Source organism: Dermacentor albipictus, chromosome 3 (assembly GCF_038994185.2).
Source record: "Dermacentor albipictus isolate Rhodes 1998 colony chromosome 3, USDA_Dalb.pri_finalv2, whole genome shotgun sequence".
Taxonomy (NCBI): Eukaryota; Metazoa; Arthropoda; class Arachnida; order Ixodida; family Ixodidae; genus Dermacentor; species Dermacentor albipictus.
In genome coordinates, this window is record NC_091823.1 from 94697310 (window position 1) to 94717106 (window position 19797).

General features: G+C 41.9%; 1 protein-coding gene across 4 annotated transcripts in view; it reads left to right on the plus strand.

Annotated features, from left to right (window-relative positions):
• The window catches only part of LOC135902934 (protein lin-9 homolog), a 76206-nt gene that overhangs the window by 40261 nt on the left and 16148 nt on the right, over nucleotides 1-19797 (plus strand). For all 4 annotated transcript variants that reach the window (XM_065433257.2, XM_065433259.2, XM_065433261.2 and 1 more), the window contains 4 exons: nucleotides 7331-7444; nucleotides 12846-12950; nucleotides 14281-14361; nucleotides 19083-19208. In XM_065433257.2, coding sequence (XP_065289329.1) covers nucleotides 7331-7444; nucleotides 12846-12950; nucleotides 14281-14361; nucleotides 19083-19208 — 426 coding nt within the window. The remainder of the gene's footprint in view (nucleotides 1-7330; nucleotides 7445-12845; nucleotides 12951-14280; nucleotides 14362-19082; nucleotides 19209-19797) is intronic.

The following is a 19797-nucleotide window of genomic DNA, read 5'->3' on the forward strand; positions in this document are numbered from 1 at the left end:
GCGATATCGCCGAACAGTAAAGCCAGGGAAGCGGATTGCAGACGGCAGCAGCGTCTGGCTTTCGCCAAGCACACTTTAGAATTTCCAAAGTGTCTTCGGCAATTTTCGTATCAACCAATGCGGGTTGAAAATTGATTCGTAACAACTGTTCTCTAGCACATTGAAAAGTAATGGGGCTCGGCCGGGACCACAGAAAAATTCGTATCATCCAGAAATTCGTATTAGCCATGATCGTATCATCGAGATTCCACTGTATGTCATAACATTCCAGCAAAATGTCCGACTCAAAAAAAACTTGCTGACTGAGGCCAAATTCGACGATTGCGAATGTAAGCTCGCCGAAGCCATAAAACTACAATGCGCATCTCGGGCAGCTTCGGCCCCACCAGGTCAGCGCTTGTTGGCGTCTCGTGCTGCAACGACTTGGGCAACGCTTTGCAATAAGTAGATGTCAACCAGAGGCATATTTTGTGGGGGAGAGGCTTATGGGGCTTGAGTGTTTTTCTGGTTAGTAAGCTTGTTTCTCTTGCTTTCTGCCAAAGCGTAATGAGCAAGGTTTTACTATGCATCGACTGAGTTGTACGGAGTTCACTACAGAGTTGCGTGATATCTGAGGAAAGTGATAGTATCTCTGGAAGTGGTTGACCGAGAATGCTGCATCAGATCATATTTGCGCAGAAAAGGAACCCACAGAAACCTTCACAAAAATGTGCTCCGTCACCACCTTGTGACGGCAGTAATGCTGCGTCTGACAATAGACTGTTGCTAATTCAGTAAACAAGGGTTTGGTTTCATATCTGATTGCAACACGCAGGCAATTTTCAGACCAATTTTCTCTGAAAAAAAAAAAAAGGTGCGCATTAGATACGAGGAAATGTGGCAGATTGTTGCTATGGAATTTGCCTGATGCCCCAAGCATCTACAGTGCTGGTTTGCTCAAAATTATTTCACCTTTTTAGGCATGTGTCTATGGTTTAAGGGTTAGACCATCGGGCGTCTATTCTGGGGAACCAGGGTTTATTTATTTATTTATTTAAAGATACCTCACAGGCCCCTAGAGGCATTGTGTAAGGGGGAGAGTACACTCAAAGATTATACAATAATTAGAATACGTATGTGAACACATATACAAAAAAATGCAGTGTAAGAAATGCGCTAACATGCAGTAATGTGGTGTTAAAAATTGTACAAAAGACAAACTGAATGCTTTTGAATGTGAGAGGTCAGTGAACAAGAAATTTTCACAAAGTCAAATATAACCAATACAATTACAGAGCAAGCGGACAATATTTGGCTATAATAAAATAGTATTTAAGGTGTAGTTGCACAATAATAACGGGAAACTCTAGAAAAAGATAACACGTTAGGCTATGTAGAGTTTGAAAAATGCGTTGCTAGAAGATGCCAGAACTTTTTTTGGTCACTCTCATAAGCGATGGCGTTAGGAAGATTGTTCCAAAGGCGAATGGCTCTTGGAAGAGCGGAGTAGTTAAATGAATTAGTCTTTCCGTAGATGCGCATGAAATTGAACTGATTTTGCAGCCGGTGTGACTTGTAAGGTGGAGTTTCAAGAGGCAGGACTGATGGTGCTGTATTATGGACATATTTATGAAATAATGATAGCAGGGCTATATCACGACGATCATGCAAGGGCTGTAGTGAGAGGTCGAGTTTAATTTGTGTTATGCTTTTGTTACAGTCATAACGTGAAATAAAACGCGCAGCCCTATTCTGGATAGAATCGGGTTGTTCGATCAAGTATTTCTGATGGGGAGACCAGACAGATGCAGCATTTCAAGCTGAGGTCTAACAAATGCTAGATAATCTAGTTTATGAATGTCTAGTAGAATTATGCAACTTGCGTCTTATGTACGCTAATGATTGTGAAGCATTGGTGCATATGCATGCAATGTGCGTTGACCGCAAAAAAGTCGAAGTTAGGTTAACGCCAAGATTTATAAACGTTAAGCTTCATTAGCCAAGTCTTACACCAAAGAGAAATAAGTTCAAGATCTTTTTGGAGGAATGCATGATCATCGGCACATTTGATGGAACGATAAAGAATGCAGTCATCTGCAAAAATGCGCATGTGTGGGGAAGTGTTATTGGGTAAGTCATTAATGTACATTAGAAACAGTAACGGCCCAAGAACGCTGCCTTGGGGTACACCTGAAGTAACGTGTGAAAGAGGAGAGGAAAAATTAACTGCTGTGAATTGCCGACGATTAGAAAGGAAATTGCGAATCCATGTTAATGTAAGAGAATCTAATTTAAGAGTAGGTAATTTCAAAATAAAACAGCAATGTGCTATGAGGTCAAACACTTTTGAGTAGTCTAGAAAAGCTTAATGTTTGGAGATCCTCTTCCATGTTAACATGCAAATCAGTTGTTAATTCTAGTAATTGGGTTTCACCAAAGATGTTCCTCCGAAATCCGTGTTGGTTCGATAAAAAAAATTTGTTGGCTTCCAAGTGACTGTAGACATGTGATGCAATTACATGTTCGAGCATTTTGCAGCATATAGATGTTAATGATATTGGCAGTATTTTTCCGGTGTGCATTTATTACCAGACTTAAATATGGGTATGACCTTTGCTATCTTTCAATCTGAAGGCAGCAGTCCAGTCTCTAAAGATTGCCTGTAGATGTGACAGAATTTTACTAGATGCTATGATGTGTTATTCAGAATTTTAGAATTAATGTTATCAATGCCACAGGATATAGTTAGCTTGAGGTTACCGGTACTTATCAGGCATGCGACACCTTCAACTGTTATTTCAATTGGTGACATGTATTGAAAGCAAACATTGGGCATATTTATTTATTCAATTTATTTCGGGTGACAACTAGTGACATCTACAGGTTTTCCCGCTCAGTTTAATCCAAACGCCATTGAAAATAATCCAGGTGCCAGCCAATTTAATCTGAGCGCCAGCATTTTTAATCCCCATGCCAATAATTTAATCCAGGCGCCACCACATTTAATCCCAGCGCCATCCGAATTAATCTGCGTGCCAACTCATTTAATCCTTGCGCCAGCCATTTTAATCCAAGTGCCACAGATTTTAATCCCAATGCCAGTCAATTTAATCGTGTTGGAAATTGATTGAGAAATGAATAATTCTTGCAGAAGAGCTCGTAACAGGCGTCATGAATGCCCTATATTCATTGTTGTGATCACTATATTGGCGTCAGCACTATAGGAGCACAGTTTCCACGCTACCGGTGTTATCATGGTTTGTTCAGAAACACTTCCGTGTGTTATACCGCTCGCTCATTTCCTCCTTTTCAAGTCGCATTTCCGAGTGACAAGAGACTCACATAAGTGAGGCAGAATCGTGACGGATATTACGCGTCTTGGGTTGCGATAATGATGCAATTTCCTTCACTATCGTCTTGCATATCGATCGACATTGTTCGCAAGGGTAAAAACTTGCTCACCATTACTCATGCACTTGGCATAATCAGTAAGTGATTCAATATAGCTCGCTAATCTTGTATTTTGCATGCACTCTTATGCTTCCATCATGCATACCAAATGAAATGGTTCCGAGAATGTAACAGCTTATCCTTGAGTGACATGATTAGCTCACTTGTGATTCGCTCGACACCACCGCTGTCGCACCTCTCCTAACCTGCCTACTAACATATCAAAGGAAATCGCTTTCAAAGCTCAAAAACATGCTCCCTATCAATGAGTCAAGTGACGTGACGTCACCATGGCTCTCACCCAACCATGCATTCTCCTAACCTGCCGACATGCATATCAAACGAAATGGCTTTTAGAGAGAAACAACCTGCTCATTATCACAAAATAGAATGAGGGGATCACTAGTGACTCACGTGACGTCACTACATTCGCACGTGAGCGTCAACTCCCCTTACCTGCCGGCAGGTATATCAAAAGAAATGGTTTTCAAAGGGCAGATAACTGCTTACCATCGCTCATTAACATGGCGTGATCACTAGTGACTTACAATTCGCTGTTCCGAGGAACTCTCAAGATATCGTGTTAGAGAAGAGACGCATTGACACGCGCAAACCGTGTTATGATGGTGACTCACATGATGTCGCCATGAAGACACTTCCTTAAGTACTGCACTTCATTAAGTACTGCAATAATATAAAAATATTTTTAAAAGGCGAAATATGCGAATTGAGTCACACCTTTTACTTACAAATGAATTGGTCATTGTGGAACGGTGGTTCTTATATTGCCAGCAACCTTGTCATGCTATAGACCTCGAAAGAAAATATCCTTGTATAGGCTTACACTTTGATGGTTGCCTCGCGTTAATGAAATATAAGTGGAAAATTCACGAATAGCTGAATCTCGGATGCGTGGGATTGAGTGCGCATTCTTTTCTCCTAAAGCTCGAGGATCGACTGCAAGAAGTACAACCGAAAAAACAGCGTCGTGATGTATTTTATGAGACATCTCACTCGACACGATATGTACAAAGAACTGTGAGATCTTTTGAACGAAAATATGTAATTTATTCGATGCGGTATTTAATTCCACAAGATACCAGGGCACTTCCTGAATGGGATTATAAAAACAAACCGAGAACAACTACATGTCCTCCTCTCTAAGCGCAGCCTGAACAAAAGAAAAGCTGTGCCTATCAAATGCAGCGCAATCCACACGTTGAACAAGTGCCATAGCGTGTTGTGCAGCATTTACAAGGAACGAGCGCCTGTGCTCCTTTTGTGTGACTCCTTGTGGAGTCACCAGCACTGCGTCGCGCCGCTCACTGAGGTACTGTTTAACTTGACATTTAAACTTGGAGAAAACTTCCTCAACGGGATTTAAAAAATTGCTGTATGGTGGCAGGCGCTTGATGGAATGGTTCGAGCTGTCCAGATTTGCCTGTTCTGCGCGATTGTGAGCGGGAGCGTTGTCAAAAATGAAGACGGCCTCTGTATCTGGCTCCTCGGAGTCAACCTGGGCAGAAACGTCGGCGAGAAAGTCATTGAATACGATCCAATGGACTCTTTCGACAATTCGCCAGTGCAGCACACCGTTTGCCGACATGCAGGCGATGATGTTGATGTTCGCGCCTTTCTTCGAAGTCGTCGTCTGGAGCGCTGTCGTGCCCTTTTTTGCGCGGCCGAATTTTCTTGAGCACCATATATTGTAATTCGTTTCGTCGACGTAAAATCGGCAAACCCGGGGTCCATTGGTTTGTAACCATTGCGCATACTCTTTTCGCTTTTTCTTCACGTCGCAGCGGTTGCGGTCCGCCGGCCTTTGAGTTGCTAATTTGATGGAGTAAGTGTGTGCGTCGAGGAGGCGGTCAACAGAACTGGTGCTGATTGTGAGGCCAGGTATTTCTTGTTCAGCGGTTCGCTTTATCTGTTTCAGCGTCAACGCTGAGTTCTCATCGACAGCTCTTGTTACGACGGCAACAACGACGGCACCAAACTTTCTGATGGAGCCCCCCATTTTCAGAGACACTTCACGGTCTGTCGCTGCAATCGACCTTACAGTTTTTAGATTTATGCCCAGTGTCTCGGCGAGTTGTCTCAAATCTCCGCCGCGCCTTGAGGCATCGACGATTCTTGATCGGTCGACGTCAGACACCTTGTTGTTTTTCCTTCGTGGCTTATTTTGATCCTTGAACAGAGGACCCCGCTTTCGCACGACGCTCGCCTGTTCGTCTTCAGGAGTCCCGCCTTCCATGGCGGTCAGCTCAGGTAGAGATCAAGCACAGCTGTAGCACTGGGAGCACATAACAAAAGGTCAGACCGCCACTATTACAGAAGCGCCGTGAACGCCGTCTGCTGAGTCCGCTAGGTTACGACACGATATCGTCTGCTTTTCAAGCGAAAAGTCGAACGCGCCCGCAGACTACAGGGAAACCGTGGAAGTACTAAGAAGAGTTTGTGCTCTTTAGAATTACATTACTGGAAGTATTTCTGAATGACATAGAGCAGTAGAACAAGAAAAGCTAAAGCAGACAAGTTATCGTCTGCGTCACCACAGGCGAAATTGCACACGCCGTTCTCCTGCGATGGTGGTGAAACAAAAACAGAAGACTCAGCAGACGGCGTTTTCATTTCATTTGGTATGCATGACGGAAGCATAAGAGTGCATGCAAAATACAAGATTAGTGAGCTATATTGAATCACTTAGTGAATATGCCAAGTGCCTGAGTAATGGTGAGCAAGTTTTTACCCTTGTGAACAATGTGGATCGATATGCAAGACGATAGTGAAGGAAATTGCATCATTATCGCAACCCAAGTCGCGTAATATCCGTCACGATTCTGCCTCACTTATGTGAGTCTCTTGTCACTCGGAAATGCGACTTGAAAAGGAGGAAATGAGCGAGCGGTATAACACACGGAAGTGTTTCTGAACAAACCATGATAACACCGGTAGCGTGGAAACTGTGCTCCTATAGTGCTGACGCCAATATAGTGATCACAACAATGAATATAGGGCATTCATGACGCCTGTTACGAGCTCTTCTGCAAGAATTATTCATTTCTCAATCAATTTCCAACACGATTAAATTGACTGGCATTGGGATTAAAATCTGTGGCACTTGGATTAAAATGGCTGGCGCAAGGATTGAATGAGTTGGCACGCAGATTAATTCGGATGGCGCTGGGATTAAATGTGGTGGCGCCTGGATTAAATTATTGGCACTGGGATTAAAAATGCTGGCGCTCAGATTAAATTGGCTGGCACCTGGATTATATTCAATGGCGTTTGGATTAAACTGAGCGGGAAAACCTGTAGTGTCCCAAGTTGGCCAGAAATGTACAAACCACGAAGTGGGTACAAGAGTCAAAGAAGACTATAGATTTAAAACTGGAATCTAAATGTTGGCTTGTGCAAATCAATGGGGATTTCATGACATGACGGGATCCATTGTCGTGAAGTTTCCTAGTGCTCGAGAAATAGCACTGGTAAGAGCAGAGGTGACAGAATGTACAAAAAGCAAGGCTATCTACGCAAGTAATTGTGCATGCAGGTTTTATTTTCTTTCTCTCTGGTTGTGTAGGGTGGCAGGGTTAATTGCAGGGACCAGTTATACATGCAAATAATAAATTGTATCATGATTGTGTGCTGTGTACTGCGGCCTTTTGCTATTCCAAAGGCAAATAAGCATTGCTCTGACTGGCTAGTGGCTATTTTATCTGCAGCAAAACAAGATATACAGCAGGCTTTTGCATCACGTTAAAACCATTTAAGTTGGACTAGAAAAAAGAAGTCTGTATAGTGTGCGTACACACTCGTGCATCTTGTGTTTGTAATAGGATATTTAAAGGACAATTCATCTTGTCAACACCACGTGTGCAATGTTTCTTTCCCTCCCTAGAGCCTAGACCCACCTGAAACGATGCCCAAGTCATCCTTTCTACAAAGGCAACGGCCTAGGCAAGTGTTCTACCTGAGCCCTCCAAGGACGTTGTATGGCCATGGACCCCAGCTCGTAAGTGCAAAAGTCTCAATAAGTGTTGAAACTTTATTGAATGCTTGTTAAAAAATCTTCAAAGTATGGGGACATTGTGAAGTAGGGGAGAGCGTTAGATGGGGCCTACGATATGCAATGAAGAAACAAGTGTAGCAACAGAAGTCTGGAAATGAAACAAATGCTATGTTAGCATTTGCTTAATTTCCAGACTTTGTCGCTATACATATTTGGGGCAGAAATTTGGAGACTGACAACGAAACTTGAGAACTAGTTAAGGACTGCGCTAAGAGCAATGGAATGAAGAATGTTAGGTGTAATGTTAAGAGAGAGGAAGAGAGCGAACGGGGATAGCAAATATTCTAATTGACATTAGGAGATAGAAATGGAGTTGGGCAGGTCATGTAATGCATAGGTTAGATAACTGGTGGACCATTGAGGTTACAGAATGGGTTCCAAGAGAAGGGAAGTGCAGTCGAGGTTGGCAGAAGACTAGGTGGGGTGACGAAATTAAGAAACTCGCATGTGCTAGTTGGAATCGGTTGGTACAGGACAGGGGTAATCGGAGATTGCAGGGAGAGGCCTTTGTCCTCCAGTGGACTTAAAATAGGCTGCTGCTGCTGCTGCCACCTCCGCCGCCGCCGCTGCCGCCGAAACAGATGCAATTAAGGTGTTGCATCGGAAAGGTGTTGAAAATATAACAGATGCAGGGATGCAACAGCTGTGCCAGTTGCACCATTTTGATACAATTGTGTATTTCTGTGCCAAGCTGCACCGAAAGCACGAAATTCGTTGAGCAACACTGCGCCCAAATGCCTCGACTAGCCACAAAAGCTCTATCATGCTAGTGTTAGCTGGAAATAGAAAATGCACTGGCAACCTGCAGTTTTGCCATCATCATAATTCATGTGCCAGATGTTGCTTAGGTGAATTCTCAATAATTGCTGCAAGAGTTCAGATCTTTTTGTTTTCTGTTCCAAAATTACGCTTTCTCCTCTGCTAAACTGCTCCACATATGATATTTGGTGCTCCAAAACTAAGATTTTCCTGCTACAAAAATTGCTTCAGATCCTGTTTCAGCTGTTGTACCCCTCAATGATGGAAGTGCTCCACAGTTGCGCCATCTTGCACCAAAACACTAACTTTGAATGAAGTCGCTAAAGTGCCATTTGTTAGCTAACATTTAGCCCTTGAAGCCAAGCTAAAGCAATTCGTTTCAGCATCAGTGTCCTTGGAGTGAGGGCGTGTTTGGTGGCACATTGTAACTTTGCCTCAGTAAAACAAAAATCCTTCGTGCTACACAGTGCATTGCGAATGTAGTGTCGTTGATCAAAAATAAGGGTGGGAAGAAATGATGTTCACAGGACAGATGCTCAAACGTTGTCTGTTGGGCCAGTTGGCACGTCATGTCGTGTCATTGAGTGGCATGTTCTGAACTACCTTATGAATGTTTTACATACGTCTTACGCGTTTGCGTAATATGCAGACTAACTAAAGATGATTTGAACTGGTGCTCTTTTTATGGGGAAGTTGGGAAAGAAAGCTGCACTCTCAGCTGAATAAATAAGTCATTCAGTCTATCGTTATAAATTTTAAAGCTCACTTGTATACCCTATTGGTAAATCTGCGTCGATTAGTGGTGAAGACAATGTGTGTAGTGTTAAAATATATTTTGCACATGCGCCAATAAAATAACCACACCATATAAAATCGGACTTGTGCAACCACAAACGGAAGAGGTAAAGTTTCGGTCATGCACTGAGTTTCGGTCATGCACATGTTTCGAACCATGCACTGGTCAGAGTAGGTGCATGGTGCTCTCGATTGAGTTGGCTCAAGAAGTGTCCGAAAAATGAGACGAGAGGTTGCAAGGTGTCTGAGGTTTCTGCACTTGTTATACACTATGGTCTGTGGGGAGAATGGCGGTGCCGCGAAGCAGACCGAATAATCGAGCATGTCAGAATTTTTGGTGACTGTATATTTAATCACGCTGCACATTTTTGGCTCAATTTTCTTGGGAAAGAAAAGGCATTCATTAGAATCTAGTAAATATTGTTATCGGACATTGTGGGCTATTATTATTGCTCGAAAAATCTGCCTAAGGTAGGCCGAGAATAGGCATTTTCAACGAGAGATTACATGTGTTCATTGTCCCCTAAGCTCTGTTGAGACATGCTGCCACTAAAAGGGTGGTATTGGAGTCACCATAGGTGTCAGGTGTGTGCATTGCGACTCGTGAAGTTCAAATTACACAGTGAAATTTAATTCTAGAATTTAAATAGCAAAGGTTTGGGTCCATAGAAATGCATGGGCGCCAGCCAGCACTTTCAGCCAGAAATCGAATTAGCTGAAAAATTGAGTTAATGGAAGTCTACGGTAATTAGTCTTCTCAGATGTACACTTTTGCTCCCACCCCCCATAAAAGGCTAATTAGCAGTGCATTACAAACAAGCACGAAAATGGGGCATGACTAAACAGAGAAAGCTCTTTATTTAAATGCGCAGAGATTTTCTGTCGTGGTATTTGCCTGTAGGCAAATACCTAGACTAGAGAAGTTGGAGGAAGGCCTCAGCAATAAAAAGGAGGACACGAGAAATTAAAGGATGTAAATAATGTCACTGGTCACCTTGATTTCACTGCTGACATTTTAAAGCATGTACATTTTGAATCTTAACATCAATTTTAAAATGTGGCCAATTCAATCAAGGCAACTCAGTGGCATGATGCCACTCTGACAGGCAGCGCGAGGGATCTCATGTGCAGTTAAGATTTAAATGACCTTTTAGTATGGGGTCTGTTCAGAATCATCTTGTATGAACTGGCTTGTTTCTAAGGCTGTTTTTGTGCGGAATTCAGCTCACAGTGATTTTATGAATTGATATTTCAGACGAAATAATGTTCCCTGATATTCGAAACTTGGCGAATTAAAGGAACATTAGCTGTAGATATTGAAAATTTGATTTTCAAAAAATCTATTTCGCGATTTTTTTCGCCGCAGAGAGCCGTGTCCCCCCTTAAGGGGTAATACATAAGGGGTGGGCTAACAAATGAAAGTTACAAAAAAACGGTCTTCAAGTAGGACAGTATGCTGTGACGTTTCCGGCATAAGTTGATGGACACGTGATGGCTGCAATGTCACAGGGAAGACCATTCCAGTCCACTGCTGTACGAAAGAAAAAAAGAAAAGAAAATGAGGGAGCAAAAGTGGTAGCGCGAGCATTGAGCATTCATTTTGATACGGATTGGTAGTATAGTGGGCTATGCACGTCAGTGGGATTATGTACGGTGCTTGAGTGAGGAAGCTGTCAAAAAACTTGTGAAGCAAACAGAGGATGCCGATGCAGCGATGCACAGAAACATCTAGAAGACCAGTTTCGCATTTGAGGAAACCATTCTCATGATCTTGGATACTGTAACTGATGGGCCACTTGTACAAACATGCCAGCATAGTGGCAATCTTCTTGTGATGGTTTGCCACCTGCCACCACCTTGGCCAGCAGTGAATTTTCGCTACAGCCATACTGCCTTAGCCTAGCCAGAGCTGCTTCGTCGGGTGTTGCTGACCAAAGTTACAGTTTGGTGCTGAATTGACGCACATCTACTCTTGGTTTTAAGTTTTCTTCTCAGCATCTGTACAGCTTTTGAAAAGCGAAGAAACCATCTCATCAACGAAAGTGAGAGTATAACGGACAACCTGAATGGGGCCAACTATCTTCACGGCTGGAATGTCTCTGACATCGTGTGTTGGGATTATGCCTGAAAAATTGGTCTAGACACCACTGTTTCTAAAACTTTTGTCAGTGTTATACATTGGTTCAATGAAAGAATGTGGCCAAGGCCATAGGGATGTTGGAATAATCAATCAGGTCTGACAGATTGGCCAGCAACTGTAAACATTGGAGGAAAGACATAAAAAAAAGAACACTTATGGGAGAACATAACATGTGACATTCAGCCTTTCACAGTGCAGCATCTTCCAACACCATTTTCTTCCTTGTTTAGTTTGCAAATGCACACTTCACATGTTGAATCCTGTGAACAGCACACCTTACATGACATAATAACTGAAAGCCGGGCGAGTTGGCATGGATTCATTATTAACTACAGCACGACAGAGAGACAAAGGACGAGAACAAAGTGAACACATGGAGTGCTGACTCTCAACTTCATTTATTTGATGAAACAAACAATAGGCAAAAATAATACACATGCTCAAGCTACACGTGTTATGCAAACATTTCTTCAGTCTGCTCCTTCCACTCTTTTTCCACACATGCACATTAAAGGGACACTAAAGAGAAAAAATGAGTTCTTTTGCATCAGTAAATTACCTTTCTACGACAGCAAAAACACCACTCTTACCACGCTAAGACGCTTGGTAGGCCAGAAAAAGTGCACAAACAAAAGAAGGGTGGCGACGCTTCCTTCAAGTTGCCACACCCGGTCGCTGTGACGTCATGGATTTTGATGGCATCTTCTAGGGCCCACCAATTGTATGTAGCGGTACAGATTGACTACATTGTGTTCTAAAGGAGCCAAATATTCAGCATGGCAAGTTTTGGGAACCTTTACTCAGCCAACGCGGCCCAAATGCGAAAACATACTTTGGAATCCCTGACGTCACACTGACATACCGGCGTTGTGGTTTCGGCATGAAATTCAAATACTGATACTTCGACCTTCATTTTCTCATCTAATAATCAAACTATTATTTTGAAATGACTGCCTGCGGGGTTCGCAGATAATGCTTTATTAGTCTAAACTGATTTATTGTTTCACTTTAGTGTCCATTTAACATTATCAATACCAGAAAGTGAGAAAATAAGGGGTACACTAGACAGGTTTCAAGAATGTCGTGTGTTCGTTCCTCCTATTTCTTAATATTTTTTCCATGCTCTAAATGAATTCTTTGTTTTTGGCTTGTCTTGCCTATGAGCTGTGTCAATGGCAATGCAATTTGCGCACTGAAATTGTCGATTGTACATGTTTTCAAATTTATATTCATTTGTTCCAAATACTTTAAAATCTTTTAACACTAATGCAGACTGAAGCCATTACTGAATAGCAAGTATTTGATCAAATTATATGAGAATATTGAATGTTTAAATTTTCACGAGCCTAAATTTAAGTGACCTGTGCATGACTTGGAAGCTGATTAGCAGGCAAGTTCTGGTGCTTACACTTCACAGACCCCTTTCCCCCTTTCTTGTTTTTTTCTTTGACTCTGCTGGAAGCAATTTTTGACACAAAGCTGTGATGTCATGTGTATTGGTCCATATGGAACAACTTTGCCCAGCCAATATCAACCAGTGTCAATTAATGGAGCTGGTACCATTAACTAGAGTTGTAAACGCTGCCTTTCTGAACAAAGAAAGCCAAAGCACATTTTATAATTTTTTGTGTGCCCTACCCTTTCACCCAGGATAATGATCCACTCCTAGGTGCCTCTCCACTACGTTCTGGGCTCCAGTCCGTCGACGAAACATCCACTGTTGGCGGGTTCCCTGTCGAGTTTCTAACACTTATGGTAAGGGAGCATATCTGCAGTCTTGAACAACAAGATTGTGGGAGTTAATCAAATTTAATAAAATTCTGTTGGGATTCAGTTGAGTCCATTTATAAAAAAGCTGCTGGCACGTAAGAAAGTATTGCAACATCACAAAAAGTATGTGCTAGGGAAACTGAATTTAACTTAAGTACAGCGGATGTCTTACTGAAAAATTCAAGTAAACCAGCAGATACACTATTTGACGTGACAGAGCTGGAGCATCAGTAGGACTTGTGCATGTGAAGTCCCAAAAAGTTTAACAGCATCCCGTAAGGTTGAAGCTTTTCTGTGTAGAGCTTATTATTAAAGTGCTACAGTGTTTAATAATCGAGAGCACCAGGGCATTTGGTGCACAGAAAAATTGGTCTGGAACTTATAATAGAGTGACTGCTCTGTGACAGTTGTTTATTGTCATTGTTTATGTTTCGTTGAATTTAAGTTCAGAAGTACTCCTTAGGCGTTAAAAAAAGTCCAGGAGTACGTGCAGACAGGATTTTGGAGCAGAAAAATTGCGGAAATCCCGAAGTCTTTAAAACTACATTGTAAGCTTTTTCAGACAATAAAGGGAGTGTCTGCAATTTGCCGTTCAAGTGGCTGATTATGGTGATAGTGGCGTTGTTGATTCCTCTGAGCCTATGACAAAGGGCACAAAAAATTGAAAATGAAGCTGATCATTTTAACTTTGCAAATGCAACAAGACCACAGAACAACACTACATACAGGTAGACGGCACAGCATGCACTGAAGCATTTTTTCTCCCTGTATCGCAAGCTACGCACTCCGTTGTTTGCGTTTTACGTTTGCTCCGCATGACATGCATGGAGTGCAGGAAAGAGTGGGAATTGGTAGTGTTGATAGAGTTCTGATGTGGCAATTGATTTGGCAGGGCAGCTGGTTTGGCACGTTACCAGGTAGCCAGCAGTATGCTGAAGTTTTTAAATGATGCACAAAATAAGTTACTAGCAGCGTCAGGAGCTGCTAGTCTCAGGGCAAATTGGCAGGAATTGATCTGTAAATGTTCATTATGAACTTGTATTCATTTATGGAACATGTTTGCATCATTAAAGTCAGTTTTTAATGCATGATTTTATTTTTCTATGAGAATTGCAAGAAGGAATTATGATTTCTTCATTATTTTCAATAGGTAATTATAACAAGGTTTGGCTGTATTTCGCTTTCACTAACACTGCCATGATGTAATTTTTCTCAGGAGTGTGAATTATCTACATTTCTGGAATGTGTATATTGTTTTTGTTCTTGTGTGAGTGTTGTTTAATGTATGTGCTCATGCGTAGTTCTTTCTTTCCAGGTCCAGCTGTCCAAGATCCTTACTGTAAAGAAGCAGAAAATTGAGAAGTTAAGAGACATGAACACACAAGCAGAGAAGATGGTAAACTTTTTTCTGATCATATGTTGGTTGATCTTCTGTGTGTTTTACAGTGCCACGTTGGATTGAGAAACCACTTGTAGTTATGGCCAGGGGTAACTATAATTTGCCAGTCATGTAAATGGGACATTTTATGTGATGCAAGCTGGCACCATATTTTCACAGTTGCAACAATGATCGTGTCCTGCATTTATGCCAGTTTTCAGATGTACAAAAGCTCTTGTCTGATTGAAAATGGGATTTGGACATCTTGGAGCCCCGGTAGTTGCCTCTACTTCTTCTCAATCCGGCAGCTACATTTTGGTGGGGCTGAAATACTAATTTGCTGTGTTTCTAGGTCTTTTTGCATCATAAAGAGCCCAAGATAGTCGCCATAAATTTCAAGCTATTCGCTGTGGTGTCTCTTATAACGTCATTGTTGCTTTGGGATGCTCCGACTCCATGAATCAATTAATCAAGTCGAGGGTACAATCGTGGTTCTTGCCCGAAAAGTGCACTTTTAATTTGGTTTGTTTTGGATTCCTAAATATTTAAATAAGTTCCTCACCAATATTTGGTTATTATGCGCACAATAGAAAAAGAAGAAAGGGAGCTTTTTTACTCATGAGTGGTACGTATTTGCCATCGAAAGCACCTGCTAAACGCCATTTTCAACATGTGGCCGTAGAGCACAGGAGAGGAGCCCACAATTCACTTATTAGAAAGCTTGTTTTTTCACTCTTTCAAGTGATGAGAGACCTATGAAAAGTATTAAAAAACGCCCCTCCCCCACCCCCTCAACAAAAAAAAAATTGAAAGAAAGGCACATTTTTGGCCACAGTGAGTCCGGATTGCCTGCAACACCAAAACTGAACTCGTGCCATCCCATATTTTGTGTAAGTTATTGTGCCCAGCCATATTTTTGTTATCGTAGTAGGGACTGGTCATCTTCGTGTTACTCTGTATTTTTCCGCTAGTTCATTGTTATCAGCTGCTGTTAAGTGCTGTGGGGGACTATGCACAATGTCTTCTATGTGGAGAAGCTTTGGGATGTGAATAAGCCCCACAAAACAGAAGCATTTAATGCTGAGAAGCGTAGACTTGAAGGAAAAGTCCTAACCTATGCAAAAGGAGCGGCATTCGATTGAGCATTGCCGCCCAGAGAATAAAATGGCATGTTTTGAAATCTTTGAATCAATGTTTCTTGGTTGGCACTTTTTGGCCAGTTTGCATGTTTAGGAAAGACAAAAACTTTTTGCAAGATCATTTGTATACTGAAAGTTTACGAGGAACAACAATATGAACCTATTGAATTCGTAAATTGCTTCTATCAAGAAAAAAAATTATCTATTTCTGGATGACATTAGCAAAAAAAAAAAATGCGGTTTCCACACCAAAGGGCATAAAATTGCAAGCAGCTGGCGTTTTCTTTGTAAGTATAAAACGTCCAGAAGATTTCTATTCAAAAAAATTTTATGTATCTTTATAGTTTTCTAAGTTATAGTTTCCCTAAAGTGGTGCACTCATTTGATCAATGGGACATACACAACTTTTTTCCATTTGCACTAGGGCAATGAAATTTACTAATTACATGTTTTAATGACAAGAAAACAAAGCATCCCACCAAATTTTGTTAAAATCGGCATGCCTGTTCAAAGGTCGACCTTTCTGCTGAGCACCCCACCTTAACCCTTTAAGGGCCGAAGACAGGTGAGCTCATCAAGTGTGTGCTTGCAAAAAAGCTGGAACGACGAGACCGGCTCGTCCAGCGCTTTTTTTGTGCTTAATGCATGCCTGAAGATGATTTGAGCTCCTGTGTTGGGGGGGGGGGGGGGGTGGCGCTCTGTGCTTCTGCCAGATGGCATGCATGTATTTTGTGCCTGTAAATAACATCAGATGACACAGAGGGCTTTTCAAGAGCGAGTTTGGATGCATAATCTCGCTTTTGTGCAGGGAAATCCTAGCTTCACTAGAGCAAAAAAATTATTCCTAGTAAATTTCATCTTTCTCACAGAAATTTTTCACGTGGTCTTGCTTTACGTGATCATGAAATTCTTCGCATGTGAATATGGGAACATGAACTCTCTTGTGTGGAGTGAAGCCCACCTTCTTTACAGTGTAAAAAAAATTATTGCCCCAGTAAAATTCATCCTTCGGACAAATTTTTTTCCATGGTCTTGCTTTATATGATCATAAAAATCGTTTGCACAGAAAAAGGCAAGTTTCAGCACATTTTACTGTCCTAGGAGGGTTAATGGCAACTCCCAGAAAACAGTGTGATGTCACTGCACAACATGTTGTCTTCCTTTGAGAATTGCTGCTGGTCACAAAATTAGAACAGTGTGTGGACATTCCAAATATAGTAGACTTTTGTATAGATGAAGTCAATGAGGAACAGTGCATGAACATTTAGTTGGTTCCCCATAAACCCAACGTAAAAAAAATCCACTTAATACGCACTGCTAATTCAGCTAAGCCGAACATCTGCAGCGGCTACTTCTCTCTGCTACTCAGCTCAGCGAATTTGCAGACTTGGAGGAAGTGACACTGATAGCTACACAAGAAGCAAATGGTGTATCTGTGGGCATAGGCAGCTACTCAAGCATCGACCACATAGAAGCCTGAAGAACTGATGCCACAGAAACAGTAATTGAGGAGGTCATCAATGTACAGTCACCCGATTCTTTATCAGTACCACATGAGCGTTGATTAGCCGGCCAACGCTGTGTCAGTGACTGACGACACCTTACAAACTCTGTTAGATGTCGAAGCCCTCGGGTTTCAGTTTGCATAACATCAGAGTCCATTCCCACTCCGAGCACGAATGCAACATATTCACTGCAGACTTTGGGCCTGCGAATTGCACAGCGAGATGACTTGAGTGGCACTGCCAAGAACTGCTTTTTCAAGAAGTGCGGATATGGCGTGCGGTGGCTTTGTTAAAGCCAAACTGTGATGCAAAAATTTTTTCAAGTGGTCATTGGAGCCAGATTTGTCTTGGCCACTCGCACAAACTCCTCCTTTGTAACAAGAAAAACCTGGCAGCGCAAATGTCTAGTTTGGTGTTCCATGGCTGGAGCCGCTCAGTGTAAAGATCAAGTGGCATCCATGTTTTTGTGAAGGAATGTTCGCGCATTGTTTTTTAGATAGATTGTCACTCATCCTGAGGTCCCAGCAGGCACATGGATTATTTAACGGAATAAAACTCGTTAATTTGGACATACTTGCCTGATAACAGCCACGGTATTGTCCCAGCGGTTGCGTTAAACAGTAGTTTCGTTCTGACTAGGTGCGTACATAAGCCATGTGCCTTCAGAACGGCATGGTCGCCACCCGTGATTGTGTCGATAGCAACAGTGGTTTCGTCTACAACACAGTACCCAGTGAACTCTAAGCGCAACCTCAAGGGACCAGGAAAATTTGTTCCATTTATCAGAAGTTCCATTTACTGAGAGACATTGCAGAGAGCATTGCATGAAGACAAAACCAACCAACCATGAGGATGGTGTTTCATTTAAGTGGCAGTTCCGTTTAAGTGACTCCCGTTTATTGAGATTCCACTGTAGTTTCATTTTGACTCGAGAATTAGCAGTGTTGGCTACATTTTGATAGACAGATGACCTTGGTGCCCAGCTCACTGGCAAAAAAATAATCAAGACGTGATGTCTCAGACGAAGACAGGCACCACGGCTATGCTGCAAAGGAAGTCATGACGCCGTCGCTGCTTTGAGTGCTAATCAGTCACGCGATGCCTATAATTGCAGCTTCAGCACTACTTTTGTGCGAAATATAAATAGGATTTGTTTTGCTGTAGGTGTAGTGTGCATGTGTTTGCGACACATGCACACTAACACGAGTTAACACTAAACACGAGTTAACAGATCTACAACAGGAACCCATATTGTATCGGAAACGTTGCGAGGCAAAATAGGCAGTGACTACCAACGCTCCTCAACAGGTGAACCAAATTGTTCTTCCAAGATCGAAACTTGCCAAGCCACCATCATATGCACTGGCTGTAGTTGACGCTGGCTTGTAATGCGGGAAAATGTGGATGGCGTCGGCAGTAGCTCTGTCTCATTTTTCACTGTGTTGTCTCATTTGTGCTGCTATAGAGTCATTCAGTAAACAAAAGCATGTTAATGTAGTAAGTGTTTGTTTACTGGTTTCTTGATGCGCTTGATAATTTAACAGTCGGTTAATTGGGACATTTTTTTTTTTTCAGTCCCGGAAAATCCAAATTAACGAGGTTTTACTGTAGTGGATATTTAGGTGCACCACAAACAGCAGATATTGAGTTCTGGGTATCTCATCTGTCAAGCCATACTTCTTATGAACAGATTTTCACGGTCCCTACAAATATACTTTAGCAGGAGTCCACTGCAAAGTTCGACCTTGATGCAGTATAACAGGTTTTAAGATGTTTATCGCCCATATTAGCATGTAACAAATGTTCACTTATAAAGAATATTGGATATAACAAAGGTATTTTTGCATCAGATGCAACTTTGTTACAATGAGTTTTCACTGTGTCACTATGTGGCCATGTAATAATAAGACATTTAAACAGACCACAAAAATTGGCCATAGTTTGTATCACAGCTGTGGGCACACCAGTTAGTCCACCCACTTTTGAAATGTTGCACAGTCAGTGCAGTGGGCAGTAAGGGGATGGTTATTGTGTTTGTCTTAACTGAGTGGAAGCAGAACTGATTTCTAATAAGTTATTGTGGCCTTGTTTGCAGACGTCGTATGGACAGGTGATCGAGCCTGAGTTTAAGAAGCGGTATGCAGCCCTCATCATGGAGTTTGAGGCACTCAACAAAGATCTGGAGGAATCTCTGGAAGGCATCATGACCTACTGTGAAAGGGTATTTATATTACTGTGCTACCTTCCTGTGTTTCTGTCCACTACAAACCATTCCTACCACATTGTGTTCTGTACTTGCCAACAACTTTACTGTCCCGCAACTGTGTCTAGAATTAGGTAAATATGCGGTTGTGCTTCTGGTGAGTAAGGTGTTCGCTTAATGAGCCAAGTATTGACAGCTTGGAACTGTTTGTGGTTAGCACTTGGGAAGAGGATGAGGGAATAATGCATTCTGTTGAAAATTTAGCCTCAGATGCATTGAATTTACTTTATTCTCATGTGCATAACCTGCGCACCATAAATTCAATAAAATTATGTATGCTTGACTTCCGTAAGTTTGACCCTGACGGGACCAGCAAAATTGATCAAATTATCCATCAATTTAAACAAGATGTGGAAAAGAACAGCAAAACACACGGTTGATTCATTTAGCAATATCTGCCCAGTTCTAACATGCTCCCGAAACAAAAGCATTCGCACTTTTTGTGTATCCGTAGTAAGAAACTAACGGGGAAATGGCATTGAAGCTCCTAAAGGATCTTTAGCAAGAAATGTGGGCAAGGGTCTAACATGTCTTGCACAATGGGTGA